The 20,294-nt window shown below is 44.6% G+C and overlaps 1 protein-coding gene across 4 annotated transcripts in view; it reads left to right on the top strand.

Moving 5' to 3' along the window:
- COL16A1 (collagen type XVI alpha 1 chain) overlaps positions 1-20,294 on the top strand; it is a 717,464-nt gene that overhangs the window by 627,090 nt on the left and 70,080 nt on the right. For all 4 annotated transcript variants that reach the window (XM_069223294.1, XM_069223295.1, XM_069223297.1 and 1 more), the window contains 8 exons: positions 7,751-7,822; positions 9,483-9,536; positions 9,645-9,689; positions 9,975-10,019; positions 17,026-17,079; positions 17,166-17,219; positions 18,413-18,463; positions 19,920-20,009. In XM_069223294.1, coding sequence (XP_069079395.1) covers positions 7,751-7,822; positions 9,483-9,536; positions 9,645-9,689; positions 9,975-10,019; positions 17,026-17,079; positions 17,166-17,219; positions 18,413-18,463; positions 19,920-20,009 — 465 coding nt within the window. The remainder of the gene's footprint in view (positions 1-7,750; positions 7,823-9,482; positions 9,537-9,644; positions 9,690-9,974; positions 10,020-17,025; positions 17,080-17,165; positions 17,220-18,412; positions 18,464-19,919; positions 20,010-20,294) is intronic.

The raw sequence follows: 20,294 nt of genomic DNA, 5'->3' as shown, positions 1-20,294 counted from the left end.
CCCTCCCCCTTCATGTTGACCACCATTTGCGGTCTGTGCTGTATATCGGTCCATTTTTCTCTGCTGTGAACTCCTGGCCGCTCTGTCCGTACCCATGCTGTAATGTTTTTTAAAACTGGTGAAAAGAGGCCGACCCTGACCAATCGGGCAGACTTATCAGCTCCACAGGCACTATTTCGAGTCCGTCTGCCCTGCTGGTGTTGCTGGCCAGGTTCTATGGCAGGTGAGCCGCAGCACCTACAAAGGGTTCTCAGTGTCCAGGCCTGGATCCCTCTGGGCTCATCCTAACCACAACAGGAGTCACGTGGGTGACAGCACACAGGCCACCCTATGCTAATCAATGTCATTTGGAATTATGCTTTTGCCCCCAGGTAGCGACCAGCACTGGGCGATGTAACATAGAAGGGGGTGGGCAGTCGAAAGCAGCAGAACAGGGCGCCCAAGGCACAGGCACACAGACAGCACGTCCTCTCCAACAGTTATGTGGAAACCTCCATTTGTCCAATGCTTACCCACTCTCAATTGTAACCCCAGCCAAACCTACTTCATCGACGTTGTCTACCCAGCACCGGGTCACCGTTGACTTCAAGGCACTTGATTTGGGTGCCAAATCTTCCTCCCAGTGGGGACCTCGCAGCACTGTGGCTCATTCAGTTCTAGAATGTTCCCGGATGGCGTGCTGGGGATGGGGGGCATCCTCCACTATCAACGCCTCCAACAAAGCATTGTCGCTGCCCCGCTAGTCCCCCTGGCAGGCCTCACTATCTGCCACACCTGCTGCGTACATGCCACTCCCCCCCCCTACGACCCTCCTTGTAGGGTTCGGCTGCCAAGCCTCGACTGTCGGCCTGTGCATCTCTTCTGCCAGTTGGGGGGGTAGGCCCCCTTACGGTCATTGCTTCTCTGCCCAGGGGCGCACCCTACGGCTCCTGCACCAGACTGAGGGGGGCCACCGCACTCTGTGTCTTGCCGCACTGCCCCGCTTCCATCCGTGTCGTTCCACAAGACCTTATTGGTCCCCAGGGCAGACCTCACCTTCAGACGCTCATGCGGCCCATGCGGTCACTCTAGTCAGGGGCCAGGCCGCCGGGCCTCAGCAGTCGGCCCGCATGTCTTTGCAGCCAGTGAGGGGGCGGCGGCAGGCCCACCTGCAGTCACCACCCCTCTGCCAAGGTATCCACATCTTTATTATCAGCCTGCTGGGGGGGATATGCGTTCGGTCCCCGGGCCTTCCGGAAAGGCTTCAGAGGCCACCGCACTCCCTGCCACACTGCGCAGCCTCACCTCCAGCCGCACTGATCTGCCCGGCCCAGGTGTCTTCCAGCCGCCCCTTGGCCTTGGCTCCCCGGGTCTCTGCCGCACTCCACCGGGCCCACGCCCATCCCAGACAGCATTACCACTCGCTGATCCGGGGTGGAGAGCACCAGGGGGTGTCAGGATGTTGTAGGATTTCTGCTGGCACGCTGTTAGTGCTGCCGCTCGGCCATCTTGTTGGCCATGCCCGAGGCATCTGTGGTTAGATAGATTTTCCATTAGAAAAAGCATTTCCAAAGGTAAGCAACTTATTTATTCAGGCCAGGCCCCCCCCCACCCAAATATGATGGCCGATCCTAGTGATTGGATTATCTCCTTATCTCAACATGCTCCTTAGATTCAAAGAGAGAGGCAGTGCAAGTCTTGTTTGAAGACATTTTTGGTCACAGAAGCATCGTCCAAAGAGATGCAGAGGAGCAGCATCCTAGTGCATGACCAGCTGGTCATTCCGTTCTATGCTTTCAAATAGAGGCATTCGGTTTGTCCCTCTCTTTCCGACCCCTAAAGCTGACATATTGTATGTATGTAAATGGAATTTATAGACTGTGAACCTAGCCAAAAGGTAATGGAGCTCTGTCAAGGGACAAAGAGAAGCATAAGGTCAAGAAGTGATAGGAGAGGTAATTGGATTATGGACAGGTTATGCACTGTGATGTGTTCTTTAAAGAGGTTAGTCTACAACTCTCTCCTCAATTGGAGCAGCACTGGGGCAGTCCCAATAAGTACAAGGTATTGTTTCAGATCCTGACTGTGTAGATGAAGAAGGCCTGCTACCTTATGTTTTTCTTTTTTAATCTTAGTCTGCAGTCTGACTGTGTCCTGGAGCTGAAGACCACCAGAAATAGCGAGCTTGTCTCTAAGATAAGCAGTGGTGATAGACGTGATGGCTTTGTACATGATGCAGCTGGTTTTGAAGATGGCGTAGGCAGGCAAGAGGAGTTCCATTAAGAAGGAGGGATGTGATTATATTTTTTTTGGCCCAGGATGAGATGTACTGCAATGTGTAGGATGGACTTAAGGGGGGCCAGTAAGGTGTCTGGGAGGCCATGGAGCAGTGCGTTACCACCATCCATATGCAAGAGTAGGAGGGCTTGAGCAGCAGTCTTGAAGTCTCTTTCTGGAAAAAATAGTTTCACTTTTTTAAGAATACATTGACTATAGCATAATACAGTAGTTTTTAGGACATATATATCCTTCCTTTAGATGGCATCATTTGTGACCTAGAAGAAACATTCTATGATGTGGAAGGTGTTTTTACATGTTTTCTGCACAGAAGTAAGATGGGTCACTGTGGAGTACATGCATCTTTGTCACACAGATAGATAACTGCAGTTCACAAATAGGAGGCTGATTACTTTGTCTGAGGGAGAGGTCAGCTTTGACCAGAGTGTTAGCAGCAATATACGGAACACTATAGTTAATACTTGTGTAGCTATGGTTTAAATAATGGCAGTGGTGCGAGTTTAAAACTCCACAAATTGAATTATGAGCCTTGTATCACCACTCACGCCAAGTTTTTAGAGTGCCCTAACTTTGTTCACCTAAATATCAGCCGTGTCCCTCATCCAAGCTTTGGCTGTGACGGGCGGTTCTGCACACAGCGCTGCATGGCTCAGGTTCCTATTCATAAATCCGCCACGGCTAGAGCCAAGTTCTACATCGTGCATCCGTGTAACCTTGCATATGTGTTTGTTCTGCGGTGCCTGGGTGGCAGATGCGTGTGCACGTGTTGGCGGGCCCTGGAACGTTCCCCATTGAGAGGGATTTCTTGCAGTCAGCATTTGCTCCTGTAACACTGTGGATTTGTGTCTAATTAGCCTCCCTGCCAGATATGGTGTCTGACAGTAAGTAATGATATGTGGTTGTGTGACTATGTCCTTTAGCTCTTCACCTCCGCTGAGCAATGCCTTCAGATGTTTATGATGCTGCTGAGGTGTGCCAGTGCCCGGGTGGTGTGAGATAACCAGGGGCATTCGCTCCGTTGCTTTATTTTGTTTGCAATTCAAAACCTCAGGGTGAGAGCAGAGCACGTTCCAATCCTCTGTCAATTAGTCTGCCAGTGTCCTTGCCGTTGAAGGGCTCAGTGATTCTATTATATCAAAATGCTTTTGCATTCTTGGGGCTGTCCTGCCACCTGCTGGAGAGGTGTATAATTTCTTCTCAGAATGGCTCCTATCCTAAAAAGTAAAAGGCAGGTGCAAACACGACAGAGGCTTGCTAATTATGTATACATCAAAGGGACAATCCAGTGAATTAGGTCACAGTAGATCTCAAAATCCCAGCAGCCATAATCAAACCAAGCAGTATTCTAGAAGGCCTAGTGTTGTTAATAGATAAAGGCGTGGAGCTGGGTAAGGAAAACTGTTTTCCCTATGCTGAATGGCCCCTTTTAATATATTTACATAGGGGAGACCAATTAAAATACACAGTAAAATAGTAAGTGGGTTTGTTTTCCTTTAAACATGAACCAGCGGTCCACAGTCCCTACAGAGTCATCAAATGTTTTGTACCTTCTCTTAAATCAATCACCAGTACGTTTGCCAGTACCTCCCCAGAGCTCATAAATGTATCTCTGCCACTCACGCACTTTGATTTCCATTATGATGAAGAAGCCAGATCTGGACACAGATTCTCGCACCATCTATTGACCTATATCCTGGCCTCTGCCTAGCCAGCAACTTCGAGCGTATAAGTACATTCCTGTCAGCCATCCTGCAACAGAAACACCGCCTGAGTGACTCCTAGGCTGGGTTCCATCCTTGCCGAGGGACTGAGGCAAGCAAGTGCTTTCATCGCCCTCGACTACTGTATGGAATTTGACACACTAAATCCACGGTCACCGAAAGCATTTTGGGGGCCCTGGCCCAAACGTATTTTGGGGGACCCTTTTCGGAACAGCTTTGAATTTATTATCCAATTCAAGCTGTTTCATGCCCTCTTTGGCCAGGTTGTTGACAGTGCACAGACACACATCTAAATTCTTAGGGCCATATGTACGAACACTTTTTCCCATAGACACAAAATGGGTAAAAACCTTTGCTACATCTGGCCCTAAATGTGTTTACATCTAATATTCAGGAGTAGTGAAGTTTTTAATATTGTAACACAGCAGTAGCTCATTAACATTACAGCTAATAATTTCTGTGACACCCTTCCATTTCTCATATGTGAGTTCCTATTTCGATATAAAAGAAACCTTTCTATGGATGTTGCTTGAAACAAACACAACATTTCTTCGTAAAATGTCTGTAATAGTCTCAGACATCACCCACATAAAGAAATAATCAAAAGAAAACAGTATTTAAAACAATCTGTTTAGGAGTCGTTCAAGGTCATCAGGGCAAAACTCTCTGCAGAATAGAGCTGACTGTATGAAGAAGCCCCTGAAAGTCTGGAGCCCTTGGCACTTTGCCCATGACTTAAAACTTCTCTGACTAGGTGGTACAATGCTGGTGGGCAGCCTTGATCGACTGACCCTCCAACCACTCACCTTTTTGCTGACCATCAGGTTTCAACAGTTACAATTGGCCTCTTACCTGGCCATCTCAGTGTACATCACTTGGACCCCCTTACAAGGGTTAACAATATCGCCAGCCCATTCAATGTCTTTGTAGTACTGTTAGCATTCGTTTTCACAACTAATACATGTAACATCAAATGTGGGCTGACAGCAGCCAAGTATGTGGTAAAGTGTCTAAAATCCTTTGGCTGTGTTACATTGATTTGGTACATGGATCAAAAGTACAAAAACATGTGCTGTTCCCACTGCTGGTAAAAAGTTGGACCTGCTCTGTGGATAGTGCAGCATTGAAAGATGGACTGCTGCTCAGTATTTCAGTGGAGGCAGATTGGTCTGCTTATAAAGGTAGGTCAGAGATCGCCCTGCATGAGAGTGTGATGTACAGTTTCACCCTTCCATACTTAGGATGTCTGAGGGGCACATACACCTTACCAAAAGGCAACCTTGGAGAGCACTCTAACTGTGCACCACTTCTTATGTGGTGCACACTAGTGCACCTCCCAGGAGCCTGCCATGCATCATTAACTCGCTACAGGCAAAGGGCACATTTGCTCACTCACGAGCATGAACAATGACCCCCTGCAAATGTTGGAGCACCCGTGTGTCATCGTAGCCCCACCATGTGCATCTGCCATGCGTGTCTGCAGCTCAGCTGTACCACAAAAGCACTATAGGAGGCTAAAAAGTATACACAAACTCCCATTACATAATCTGTGGATATTTCTACTTCGATGTGTCTTCAGCAAGTCTTGAATGTCTAATACGAAATGCGCTGGAACTGGCTCTGCCTTAATGCCCCGACATTCGAGATCCTGTTCTTAAGTCCAGGTAATCCCTTTATGCTTTAGTTTGGTTAGACTTGCATCATGGGCTAGTCATTGTCACCCTCTCAGAATGCTTTCAACAAAGGTGTTATCCTACATGTTAGTTTGTTAATAATTCCACTGGTGATCAATATTTCCAATATATCTTTCTAACAACAGATTCCTTATCTTTTGCTCCTTTCTTTCAGTGCCTTCGTACGCAGTTCGAGAGCTAGCTACTACTTTTTTCTCATCAGTTGATGAACCTTTTCCAACTTAATTTCCAATGTGTAAGGGAATATATAACCTCCGAAAACTACAGAGTTTAAGCATTGTAGGGACTGTTCCAGACAAATGTCTGTGACAGATCCCTGTGCGGTGTGCCTCTGGATTTTGGGTTACAACTCCAAGTCATGCAGGGACTGTGCCCTCATGAGCCTTAAGGCGATCCATGCCCATGAAGCTAAACTGTACATTGCTGAACAAAAGACGAAGCCCCATAAGATCCTAAGGACCATTTACAACTCAAGTGTAGGCCTCTGACCCATTCCCCTTCTCAGGGCTAGTCCAGCATCAGGCCATCATCACGATCCACGTCCCTGGGTAAGACCAAGTCAAAAAAGAAGCAGAAGAAGGCCTAGTCCCAGCTTTGCCACTCTTCCTCTGAAAAGTTGTTAGGGTGTCAAGGTGTCTCCATTCTCACTCCTGACCCCCTAGTGAAGAGCCGATTCCACAGCTTCTGCCAATGCACCCTGGATTTTCAGTTAAGTCAAAAACACCACACCAGATAGAGGCACTTAAGGATGCCATTCTTCACATATTTAGCACCCTACTGACTCCCTCTGGCATGCCTGCAGGTCCAGTGGATCTGTGGAGGCTTCCAGTCGGGTGGTTGGTTTACCTCTGATGGGTCTGCCATTGGCCCCTTCTGTGTCAGACAAACCAGCTTTGGATTGAGCTACAACATCAAAGCCAACTCCACGCCCATCACCATGAGCGTTACTGGTTCCACCAAACGGACATAGGCACCATTGCTGCTTATGCTGGAGGATGTCAATCTGATTGTCCTATCCAACTCCGAACCAAATCAGTCTCGACCTCAGTCAAAGCTGTGTTCTGGCACACTTCGAACGTGCCCTGACCGAGTACGTTCTGAGGAAACTGCTTGCCCAGGAGCCACTGCCCACTGCTCCACAAACGTTTTGGATCAGATTCTGAAAAGAGTCAGCCACTGTTTGATGATGACAGTGATCTTGATGATGATGGAAATTAATTTGTCCCTTCATTCGATGACAATTTTTATATGGACCTACAAGAGACCAGTGGACTGGATAATTCCCCTGATATGGTGTTGGCATCAGCCCTCCCCCGTCCCCCCATTCCTTAGCGGAATCTGCTTCACTCCCCATGGTCATTAGATTTGTGGCAGATGTCTTGGATTTTCAGTTACTTTCCATTGAAAAGAAACGGACCAGACCCAAGAGCGGGAATGAGCCCTTGTCATTCATTTAGAGTTTAAAGAAATCTAAAGGACTTCCTGCAGTGGTCACCTACATACAGCTTGTCTTTGCGGTTGTGGATCACCTTCAGATTCATCCAGGCACATTCCCTGCACTACTTGGAGTCGTGGCCCCAATCCAAACAATTGAGGCACAGCTCATGATGATCTGTTACAGTCATTTGTTTGCAACAGTCTCTGCAAGGCTTAAACCCTGTAGTTTTAGAAGGTGATATATTTAATTGAACACTGGAAATACATTTAGTAAAAGAGCTCATCAACTGATGAGTACAAAGTAGGATCAGGCGCACGAAGATGATGAAAGAAAGGAATGAAAGGGAAGGAATCTTTGATTAGATAAGAGTATCCGCCAAAAAGAGTGTGACTGAAGGTAAGGTACTTGTTCAACAGGAATCTGTTTTACCATCAATTAATCTTTTGAATAATTGGACGCCTGCAGTTCTGTCCTAATGACAAGCTGATATAGTTACCTCCAGAAATGATTGTTGTAACAGAATATGCAATTCTGTATTGGAATTTTGGCCTCTAGAACTGGATGTGTTTAGAAAGGCATTTCTTTCATAATATAAGTTATTTCTCTGCCTTTGTCTCCAGGGCAGCGAGGGAATGCGGGGTTCTCCGGGGCAGAATGGACCTCCTGGATCACCAGGACAACCTGGCTTACAGGTAAGCTTTCCTGTTGTTATGTGCTGTGAATCCTAGTAGGTTTTTTCAATGTATTCCAGTGTTTCAACATTTTTAAATCAGTGATTATCAGTGTTTTTTTTATTTTATTTTATTCCATACATGATCTTGGGGATGGTGTTGTTCCAGTACTTATAAAGAAGTTTGCTTTAATTTCCTTCTCTCACTCATTACTGTTGTCAATCATTCCTTCATTTTTTTCCTGCTAGTAATTCCGTTCACTGTACTCTTTCATTGAATTTGCCTTTTCAAGTAATTTTTTATTGTTTGTCTCAACTCCCTGCCTGTCTAATTTCCCTGTATTCAATTTCCCCTTCCAAGATTGTCAAGGATGTGAATAAACTGAGGTATGCTTGCACCCCATTACGGCTTGATTGTAACAAATAAAAGGATAAGTGTAAGCATTTAACCCACATTCCTGCTGCTCTGACCTTCAGACAAATGTCAAAAATATGCTGAATGAGTTTCTACTGAGGACACACAATGGACATAGTGGGTGTTCCATGCTCCGCTATTGCAAGCCAATGTTACTCTGTCTTGTTCTTTGCCTTGAGATACCACGAAAGAGCTGGGACAATGAATGCATTTTTACTATCTGATTGGGGCTTATTTGACCTCTGCCTGTTCATAGGGGAGAAGCCTGCTAAGGAGTTAGTATATGGATACTCTTTGCTGTAAGGATTTTGGTGACAGTAAAATGTGCAGCTTTATGGCGAAGCAGCTAAGACGGTAAAGAAGCTCCATCACCTGCAGGGCGCCTTAGGTCATTTGCCTGTGTAGTTCACAGTGGGAATTTATTTTATTTTATAATGTTTGTGAATTAACGTAGGCATTGACAGCAGGACATTTTCACCAAAACCAGCTCATGGACCTCTGTGCATGATGCATGGACAGAGAACACAGTCATGAAATACTTCTTAATCCTTCTGTATGAAGAGATGCAGTTCCTAATGCATGCATTTTAGACCAGCACGTTCAAAACCTAAGGCAAGGCGTGTTGGATGGAATGTTTTTGGGGAGGACATTAATTGTGGACAAATTCAAATCCACTGTGATCTTTGTTGCCATAACCGTGATTGAGGTTTTGCAAAGCAAATCTCTGTTTCGCTGTCAGTGATGAAGGATGGAACCATAAAGGTGCTCCTTGCTTAGACTGAGGCACTGCTCAGAGTTCTGCTGCAAACCTGCTGACCACTACCCAGCAACAGGAACTGGACAGTGAGCTGAATCCATACAATGTGAACCATGCTCCAAAATGGGAGTGGAAACAGGTCCTAAGGACGTGCCAGGGACCTTACAGATGTATTAAGTAGCTGAGCTCGGCCCACGTGGATCAGAGCCAGAGCATCCTTGCAGAAGAGGGACTGCATTTATTACCGTTTGACACCAAAGGACCAAAAGCAGTAAAAGTGCAGAAAAATCCTGTGTGGTTTCTACTGCAAAACACATTTTTTTCCTTTGGTTATGTTTTATGTTATAATCGTTTTTAATCAGAAACCCCACATAGAGATAAACGTCTTCATAATTTTAAGGAAACCAGCTTCATGGTGCTCATGTGCCTTCTGTCTGCTCAAGGCCGTCATCTTTCTACAATCAGAATCCTGTGTGTGCATAAGTACTTCATATGTCTGTCTCTTTTCAGGGCCCCCCTGGTATAGAAGGCCCAGATGGAAAGGATGGAAAACCAGGACAACGGGTGCGTAGAGTGAAAAAATATCATCTCTCATCAGAGCTGTTGGAAGACTATTTTTCACTTTGCTGGGCGTTACTTGACATGTTCTTAATCAAATGTCATCTTTTCTAGGGCCCACCAGGACCGCCTGGAAGCCCAGGTATCAAGGGCCATACGGTAAGCCAGAGGGATACTTTCTTACTGGGAGGTGGGGTAGAGATGAAATCACCACTATCAAGGTAACGAGGTAAAGCACACAAAAGGTATCAAGCAATCAGAGAATTACTTCACTCTGCACTCTGCTGCTAACAACATTTCACAAACATTACATGCCATTTTCTGAAATCCTCACATAGGTTTTGAGGGACTAGGATAGGAATCAATGGGACAAAGTGGGATTCACAGCTGCAGATTCTTAAAATTCATTCTGACTCTTGTCATGGTCTCCGCTTCTCCTTGAAGGGCTTGAAAGGAAAACCAGGACATCCCGGACTTCCAGGAATGAAGGTAAGCAAATCTTTTTATGATGTCAATAAATCTTTTCTGTCAGCAAGGACTATGAAGAACTGAGTCATGTGATGCTGATCATGCTAGAACAGCGTCTGAGACATCAATCAATCAATTAATAAGCTTTACTCGATTATTTCAAGACAATCATAAAAGCACAGACAAAAACAGCGCATGACCTATAAAAGTAAACAGCAAAAACAGAAAAAAATCAGTTCTTAAAAATTCAGTGAGGTGTGTAACCAAAAAGCACTTTTCAAAAAGTTCCCAACCGCAAAAACATTGGGGGACTAGACAACATGCGTAGAAAAGAAAGTATAGGTTTGTGCTGATAAAACCATATGATTTAGGAATTAGCAATAACATCTTATTTTTAAAAGGCACCTAATATTTACAATATTGTTTACAAAAAAAGATAAAATGCGTCAAACTCTGCACAGAAACCTCATCACATGGGCAGATTACAGATGACGAATTTTATTGCCCTAGAGGTAAGCACTAATGGCACCTAGCGGTGCCTAGCCAAAATGTAGTCAACAAAGACCTTTCCTACATGTTTTTCACAGAATGTAAATAAGGTTCCATCCCACTGCAAGTTTGAATCATAACATAGTCCTTTTCATTTTGCCCACGTCTCGTTTCACCCTAGAGAGTGACATAAATAGACTTTTTTAACCTTTGGTCTGTCCCCGTTAACAGTCAAATGCGGAGAAGTTACCATGTCAGGTTTACTCAGAGATTCTGTGATTTACCTAATGTATATAAACCAATAAATTAAAGGCCCCAGTCACACCCCAGGCCATTGGTGTGAGTCAGATGAGTCAGCTTATTTCCCCACAATGAAATCCAAAGGAGAAGCAGAGCCAATATTTTGTGTTCTTTAATGTAATTAAGCGCCAGCTCCTTGTATGCAAAAATGCATGCTCAATGGCAGGAGTCCTAGCAGCAACCTACAAAAGAGATTCTCCTCCTGCTGTAGCATCGAGCAGTTTTGATAACCCCAATTGGAGGCCCCACAGTTCATTCCTTTGACGCACTTATGTTTACACATTTCTAAAATAGGTGACATAGGTTTATTCCCCATCTTCCTGGCTAACTCAAAGACAGCCTCCACAGGCTGATTAAACGTGGACCTTTTTACGAGATTCAAGGTAGTCAGGAACTCCATGCATCAAAGGTCACTCCCAAATACGTAAATTTATTCACTCCCAAATACGTGGGCTTTCCCTTAATGGTGAGGGGTCTAACCTCGGATCACTGGAGACCACAGGCCATACATTGTGTTTCACAGATGTTGGTCTCAAGGTCAAAATTGTCCATAAACTTAACAAAGCTTTCAATTAGACCTCTCAAACCGTTAGGGGTATGCATAATTAAAACAGAATCATCTGAATAAAGCAGTCCCGGGATAGGCATAGGACCACCTTAAGTTGATTTTTACCTTTTACAATTAGAAAATTATTCAAACTGTTAATATACAAAACAAATAAAATCAGGACAAGGACACAGCCTTGAGGAACCTCTGTGGATACGCTAAAGAGCTCAGTGCGTTCCCCCTCCAAACCATGCCTCACACAGGCGGCCACACCTAAATGTGTAGGATTACATTGTATAAAGTATGTAATGGAATTAGGTAGACCCATCTAGAGCAAAATGTCTCACAGCTGTGATTGGTTTACCTGATCAACAGGACTGTTAGTCCATTAAGGAAAGGTAAATGGGCCCCCTTTATGCAGTTGTGCACTTTTCGATAATTAGATGTAAGTTCAACCACTGTTTTGGTTTCCCAGACCCTCCCTAAAGCCATACTGCAACATGTTAATCACATTGTTCTCTTTGACCTAATCCTCAGTCCTATGAAGAATGATAGATCAACTGCTTTGGCCACAGAGTATATTAGGGAGATTGGCCATACCTCTTTAGATGTTGTTTGTTCTCCTTCCTGTAAATTGTAACAATGATGGCAGTCTGTCATGAGGTTGGTATGCTAGTATTGACAGAAGCGTTCAGGACGTTGGTAATGAGAGTCCCCCAGAATTCAATATTTTGTTTGTATAGATCCATGGGTACCCCATCAGGTCTGAGAGCCTTATGAGATGGACTAGCAGAGATAGCCTCCCCAACCACCTCAAGCAAGAAGTTACTATTTACCATAAATATTGAGGGGTCTCCTTCACACCATCAGCACCAAAGGAATAAATATAGCTAAAATGCTCGATTCAGCTTTCAGCATTTATTTTGATGTCAATGTGACTCGAGTTATTCACTTGTTTTTGTTGGCATTCACAATGTTCCCAAAGGCTATTGGATCTCGGTCTGTGTACGCCTTAATGAGCGTTTCACAAATATCATCCTTAATGGCAGCCTTCCTTTCAGAAATGTTCATATTGTATGCTGCTATGGCACTGGCTGAACTGGCTTGATTTCTGGGGGCACATTTCAAGGTACAGCGTAATCTATTGCTGCCTATTTTACAAATCCACAATCAACCCGGTTGGTGGGGCTTCTGAATAGAGACTATACTTAAAAAGGTTGAATTAATAAAATTATTGAGCTTGGAAAATGTCTCCATAATAGAAAGAGAGGATTGGTTAAGAGTCAACATGCAGCCATTGATTAGGTCAAAATTAGTACTTAATGGGGATCCCTAACAGGGTCAGGAAATGAACACCCCTCCATCTCAACCATAACCCTTTCTCAGCGCTCTCTAAGTTCTTGATCCCTCTTAGAGAAGGCAACCCTAAGCCCGATGGTAAATAAAGTGTGAAATCAACTTGGTTATGGCCACTCATTAAATTTTAAAACATCTCCCCGGAATAGGCTAACTCATTCATTCACTTAGATACAAAAATACAATCTATAACCAAGCATTTTCCCCAGCCTGTAAAAGTAGACCTCAGGTCTGCCCCATTCCCCAGGGTTTTGGCCATATTCTGGAGACCAACCTTTATCAAATATCTAAATAGCTTGATCCCTCTACTGTCTGCTCTTAGACTTATTGGCACCTTGTCCCGAATTAGGAAAGGGTCACATCCGGTGACAGTAAGATCCATTTTAGCATTAAAGTACCCCTCCAAAATAACATTACAGTCATTAGTGACTGAGGGGGAACTTTTCTGTAGAGCAGTTAAAACATAAAAAAGGATATAAATATCTCCCTCCATATTTAGTACATTATCTGAATTATAGAATGGAATAAGGTAAACAAATATTTAAAATATTAAAGAGTACAACCCAGATAACTTGAATTTCCTGATAGATAAAAGCAATCAGCATAATCTTGGACATCACTGTATCCGGTCCATTATAAGCTAACCCCGTCTCAAGCTCGGCCACATATAGAATCCATTTCAGGAATGCAAAAGCTTTGCTATCCGTCTCAAATAATGACCTCAACAAACCCAGTTTTCTCGGACCATAGCAATATCATATTTTTCGACAAAGATAAACGGATCATTATTGAATACATTAAACTTAATGTCTGAGATATTCCAGCAATCCAAGTTTAAAAAAAATGCCTTTATTGATTTTATCGTTGAAAAACAAAAAAGCCAAAAAAGAAGTAAAGTTGAAAGAGCATATCAGTTCCAACACTTACATGACATTGTCAAAGAAAACCATGGTAGTGAACAGTCTGAAGGAAAAACACAGTGGAGTCACCTTAAACCTAGGCACATCGCTCACTTAGCCTAGAATGCAACAGAATGTGAAGAAAAATGAAGCTCCTGTCTAGATGTGATGCGAACTATATTGATACATGACCTCAGCTGTTGGGGAAGCAGAGGCTTCCGTATGCGTATTCAGGGATACCCACCCACCTTCTCTTTCTTTATGAACATGTAACTGTGAGTGTAGTTTATGTCCCTACATGACTTGCCACCCTCCAGTAACTCACCTAGACTGTGAGGTCCAACGTGTATCCTTAACTGTCCCATCCCAGGAAATTCATCTCACATCTGCTGCATGCAGTAGCAAGTCTTTGTTCCACCAGGGGAGGACGCATGGGTGGCTATCACCAACACACCAAAGATAAACAGGAGTTATTTGGGAACAGGGGGCAGTGTAGGGCAGTCGTGTCGATTTTCTCCAACTTTCAAATGTATGTGTAGCCAGCACCAGCCACCTGCATTCCCGCCCACACACAAACACACACATCACCTGAAGGACGTCTCACTCTGCCTTTGCCCACCTCAGCAGTGTGGTAAGCCAGCATTGTACATCTGGCCCTGCGGTAGTTTTCCAGAACATTGCAATTTGCCGTTTAGAAAGGACAAAAGTGAGATATATACATTGTGCAAGTATTTATCCCTTTTGGCCCTCGGTTGGAGTCTGAGTAAGCACGATTCAGGTGAGAGAGGGGTTAAGGGCTCCACCAGAGCAGCGGTGGTGCCCATGACTCCTTCCCAGGCCTGTTGGACCACCCCACAGTTCCACGCTATGTGAAAAAAATCTGGCCTCAGATGCCCAACATCTTAGGAATCCCTGAGGGAGGACGCAGGGAATATCTGCTTGATGCGTCTCTGTGTGAGACATGTCTGGTGTAAGAAGTTATATTGTGTAAAATGAAAAGGTAGGTTGCGTGAGACTACCTTGACATACTGCAATGCACGGATCGAAAGGGCATCCATGAGTGACGCCTGAAGATCTGCCGGGCAGCGGTCCTGCGCTCTATGTGTTGTTGTGCCACAGGTCGGAATCAGTGTGATAAATAGCACTGTGATGAGTTTCCTTATGCCCCCATGTGATAGGATCACATGATAGGTGCAAAGATGGGACCAGTCTTTGCCCAGGCACAGCCAGGGCATGTCCTGTGCTGCAGAGAAAAACATCATGATATAGTACACGGGAGTCTGGACCTTGGGGTCCTAGTGGACCTCTCCCTGTGTCTCTCCCGGCATCCCGCACTGCAGGGAATGGCGTCACGCTATACAGCACTTAGGTCCCTGCCTCCTGGCAGCAGCAAGGAAATCTGGGCCTTGGAAAACTGGTGGCCCTCTCCCCACAACTCTGCTGGCATCCTGCGCTGTGGGGCATGGCGCCACGCTATATAGTGCTTAGGTCCCCATCTCCTGGCAGCAGCAAAGGAGTTTGGGCCTTAGAGTCCTGGTGGTCCTGGTGGCCCTCTCCCCACATCTCTTCTGGCCTCCTGCGCTGCGTGGAATGGCATCATGCCATATAGCAGAGGTAAGGGAATCTGGGCTTTGGAGTCCTGGACCCCCTGCGTCTCTGGAAGGTGATAAGTGATGTTGAGTGCTTGGGCAGGGACCTGCCTGCTGACGCACCACGGTGATCTCTCAAGTGTCCCAGAGGAAGTCGTCTAGGGGTGTGCATAATGCTTCTTGGTCTGCAAATTTGGGAGACTTCCTTCTTGGAAAATGTGGTCAAATTTTCTCGACTTCGCTCAATAACCAAGGAGGAGTTAAAGAAGCCCAGCGCATGTAGGTGACAGATTCCTGTCACAGTATGTCCTAAGGGCGGAACATCAGTGCAGGAAATTGGATGGTGACTGCTGTAACCAGTAAACGAGGGGTGAGGGACTTGGTAGAATGCTGACTAGAAGTAAGTTTCAGTGGCACATTAGGCAGGGTGGACAGCACTGAAAACTTTGCCCAGGGTGGGGGGTCTGGAGCAGTGGACGGAGGGTGGCTGCTAAGTCCACTCACTGTCCCTGCCAGCCTGTTGCAGCACTAGGAACAGCTCCATGTTGCAGAAAATGCCAGTATGGGTGGCATTACTTTTATTTTGTAAAATTCACAGTCCCCTAAGCTCACAAACTGTTTGCAAAACAAACACTGAGAAATTTTGCGTCATACGACTGTGACACTTCACCCATATTGGTGAAATTATGTGGACTGCAATTGAGGGTCTATTTGGAAAAAGTGACTGTGTAATAATCTCACTGGGGCTGGACTTTTGTTCTGCAGATACGCTGAGAATTTAGGAGTGTTTCCTATACGCCGTATTTCAACCTTCTATTTTCTATGTGCATGTGTTTGTGGTTCATGGTGCGATCTTGGCATTGGTTATATTTGTTTATTTACTTACTTGCTCACATATTTGCAGATTTGGATAAATGTTTTCCTCTTGGATGTTTCATTTGTAAAAGAGTTAGTTTTAGTTTATATTTATGTCATCAAGTGTTCATCCTTTTCCCTATTCAGAGTTCAACTCGAAACTTTTTTGAACATAAGGTTGAAATATATATGTTTTTCACTTTTTTTTTGTTTCAGGCTAAATAGCTCCCTAACATTTGTACCAAGTTTTATTATTCCATTCCTAATAATATTTTCAATTTGTTTTGGTGTAAGAGAGAGGGTCATTGCCATTTTCCATTGGTAGAATCCACTTATGGAATTTTTGGTATAGACCTTGGATCTCTTTCTATTAAAGTAGGAGGAAGGTAAACTAGAAAGAACTCCTACTCATGTTTTATTAATGATATTTGGGTCTTTAGTACCCCAGAGCGGCTCCTTCTCCGATGCACACTGTGTGGTGATCTAGTATGTATTCATTAATTCCTCAAGCCTAGTTCAGTATTATCCATCAGGAGAGGCCTCTCTACAGAGTGGCATACGTAGAGAGTAACTTCCGAGGTCACATTCCCACGTAGATACCCATCTGGTGGGCCAGGGGTGAGGGGGGGAGCTTTTTCAGCAGCACAGAATGAAGTTAGATCATCAGAGCTCAAGGTAGTTGTCAAAAAGAGAACTTGTCAGCAGAGAAGGTGCATTGGCAATCAACGTAGATGTTTATGTCGGAGGAATTTTTCACGGCTGACCTGGAGTCATCATTTCCAGGAAAGGGATCGCTATTGGAAGCTACATCTGCAGCATTCCCCCACATAAAGGACATAGGGGACCTACTGAGCAGACGAAGACTACCCGGAGGCCCCCACATCTTGTGGGCAGGATGGGGAATAGTCACTTTCCCAAGTGGATCATGTACTGTGCATTGTGTCATACGTTTCGAATTGCCTGAGAGTTAACTGCCTTCTATTTTGTTACAGGGAGATTGTGGTCCACCAGGCCCACCTGGAATTGCTGGCCGACAAGGACCTGAGGTAAGCAGCTCTCCGATAAGTAAGTTTTCTTGATAAAATGCAATCCGTGGAGAAATCACTGACCTTTGACTTTGTCAATCCCGTAGGGTGACACTGGTCCCATGGGACCCCAAGGACGACTTGGACCTCCTGGTCATGCAGTAAGTTCATTGTTTTCAGTCTGTCTTTCCAGGCATCACTTTTAAACTGCCCAAAATGGCTCTAATTTATCTAGTATATTAAAGCCTGATAGAGACTCCATATCTGAAGTTTCTTCCATTAAGAGGCGGAGGGCTACCACGAGCCATGTAAGGAGATCATACACAGGATGGCTCCTACACACTAAACGTTTATGAGTCTTTGATGGTGTATGGAGTGGTGAATAGGCACAAGCTGCGGGGAAGCTCACATATAAAGCTGCATGGTTAGACTAAATAAGATCAATATCAAGATTATGGAGCCCCAGCTTCATCCAATCAGATGCACTTGGGAAAGCAGAGAAGCACATCAGTATAAGAGGAGCTTACTGTTCCTGCAGAGAGTGTAGGTACTGTCGAAAGTGGTGAATGAACGCTGGTTGTGGAGGAAAGAAGGATTACAGACCTAGAAAATCAACTTGTCCCTGGAGGCAGTTCTGGAATCTAGAAGTTCTGGAAAATACAGGAACAGTGTGGAGAGCACAGGCAGTGCACAGCTCTGGCAGTGCCTCTTTCTCGAAGTTGGAGGTGCTGCAGAACGTTATGTCAGAGGACGGGCTAGGTATAGGTAGTACACACTATGCACAGCTCCTCCACAGCTCAGTTTTCAGAGGTGAAGTTTCTGTAAAAAGTTTTGGATGAGGTCGTCTGTGTCCTTAGAGAGCTCACAGGTTGCACAGATCATGCACTTCTAATTTCTCCAAGAAGGACTTGCTGTGCTGGCAGGATTCACAGACTTCACACTGGGATCAGGTGACAAGGTGCTGTGCTGAATTTGGTGTATTTTACCCAGACAAGTTGCAGATTTTCAGTCCTCCCCAACTGTTCTCCCCACACAGTGCCAACAATCTGTGAGAAGAAAGACAAATATCGCACTAGCACTTATACTCTTAATGGTAATGATCTTGTGTAATGTGGAATTCACTACCCCTCCAGTTGAAAACTATAGTAGTAGGAATATACTCTTCCTTTTTAGGAAAACTCTAAAACTTACCTTTTTAACTTGTAAATTCCGGTGTTTCAGAGCGCAGTTCTCAGGTTTCAGTCTGAATTTAGTGCCAAGAAAACTTTGGGTATATGTGTGCACAAGATATTAATTTAACATAACATAACATCCTCCATTTGTCATTTCTGATTAAACATACAATCTCTTCTAGGGACCTCCAGGAAGCCCAGGGCAACCAGGGCCGATAGGACCTCCAGGACCGGTAAGTATATGAGCATATCTTAATTGTCCTGGTGCAGAGATTTTTGTCAGCCATAGGCAAAGTTACTCTTTGTCATTTGAAAGCTCCCTTTCTTCTAGCAAGAATCCCTTTTGAGGCAATTTGTTGCAATCTGGACCTCTCATGTGACCATTTATGGTGGTCTGGTAAAGCCAGCCTTGACTTGTGACTTATTGTGTCACTGGTCCTGTATCTACTATGGATTTACATGCCATATTCTATGTGTTTGTCACTGAGAGAAGGGTATATACACGTTCAACCACATGCTGCAAGACCTCCAGCAAAGTGCTGGGCTTTTCCGTTTCCAAGTTTGGCCCTGCTATTCATTTGTCATCCAACATTTCCCCAGTGTTGCGTTCTCTTCTGTGACACTAGTGTATTCACTCCTTTCATTCCTTATAAAGTGTTAGTACCTATTTACGATACTGCAATCCCTTGTGATACCCCCAGGATTGAAACCACTGGACGGGCGTTTCATTCAGCCTCATCATCACTAATGAACTACATTTTCTATGCTTGAAAAACATTGTTTTGAAGCCCTTACCGTTTATCGAGTTGGGCATTTAATCTCAATTGTCCGAATGTGCTGTGTGCTCTTCCCATAAATCCCTGTATACTGTGCGAAATCCATGTCTCTGATGCTCGGGCACCCTGCATGAATCTGTTCATTGGAAACGTTCTTCATCCTGCTTCGATCCACCTGACATATTTGCTCTAACCTCTGTGGTGTTGTACCCATCCGAACGTGCCCTGTGGCTATGCAGGCATCCCTCTTAGATGCTCTCTGGCCTCGTGCATATTCATCTGTTAAATGCCCTTTGGCACTGTAGATATCCACATCGCTAAAGCTGGCTTTTTAGGTGATTTCGTGGCCTTGTCTTTATCCACTGATGGAGCCTTATTTTGTGTTACGCTATCTGCTTGTTAAAAGCTACCAATGGGGATATTGTATCCAACCTTTCAGCGATTTATTCAAGTCACTTGGGGATTTTCACTGCTTACATTTATCTATTGTCAGAGGCTTTCTTGGCTTTATCCCTTCCACATTATTACATATCTTAATCACAGCCATTTGTTGATTGCACACCTTTATTGCAGGTGTCTGTTGGATTCTTATACTGCTTTATGGTACCCATCTATTGGAGGTTTTCAATATTTTACTGTATTTGCCTAATGGGGGCTTTCTCGACCTTTCTATGTCTACTTGTAGGGCGCTTTCATAGCCTTCTAATGTATTCATCTGTTGGACGTTTTCAAAGCCCTGGCGCGTTGTTAAGTGCTTTCACAGCCTTTGCGTCCACCTATGTTTTTTCTTACTCATGCTTGTATTCATCATTTGTTCTTTGTTGGTCATGTATCTAACCAGATTTTGGGTGCTTTAACTTACTATGTCAATGACAGTCAATCCATGACTTTAAACCTTTTCTTTCTGTTTCAGGCAACAATTGGGGAAAAGGGGTCTTTAGGAGACAGAGGCCTCCCCGGACTACCAGGAGTACCTGGAGGGCCCGGACACCCAGGCCCACCTGTAAGTAAACTGACCAGGGTTGATTGTTGGTTTCTGGTTTCGCTGATCAGAAAAACAGGAAGATGGCATTATGTATGGAAATAGTATAGGACATTTGTTTGGTACACATGAACCAGTAGCATCTGCCTTTTTTCATCAGGTTTACATCTGTACTGTCACTTATATATGCCAATGTGTGTGCACTGCATCTGTACTGTGGTCGACCTGTGCATACAATGGCAGATATGTCCTATGCCATAGCCTGTTCCCTACTATATGCACATTGTATCTGTGCTATGATCTACA

This window comes from Pleurodeles waltl, chromosome 3_1 (genome assembly GCF_031143425.1).
Source record: "Pleurodeles waltl isolate 20211129_DDA chromosome 3_1, aPleWal1.hap1.20221129, whole genome shotgun sequence".
NCBI lineage: Eukaryota > Metazoa > Chordata > Amphibia > Caudata > Salamandridae > Pleurodeles > Pleurodeles waltl.
Note: the sequence above shows the minus strand (reverse complement) of the source record. Positions and strands in the feature narration are given on the sequence as shown.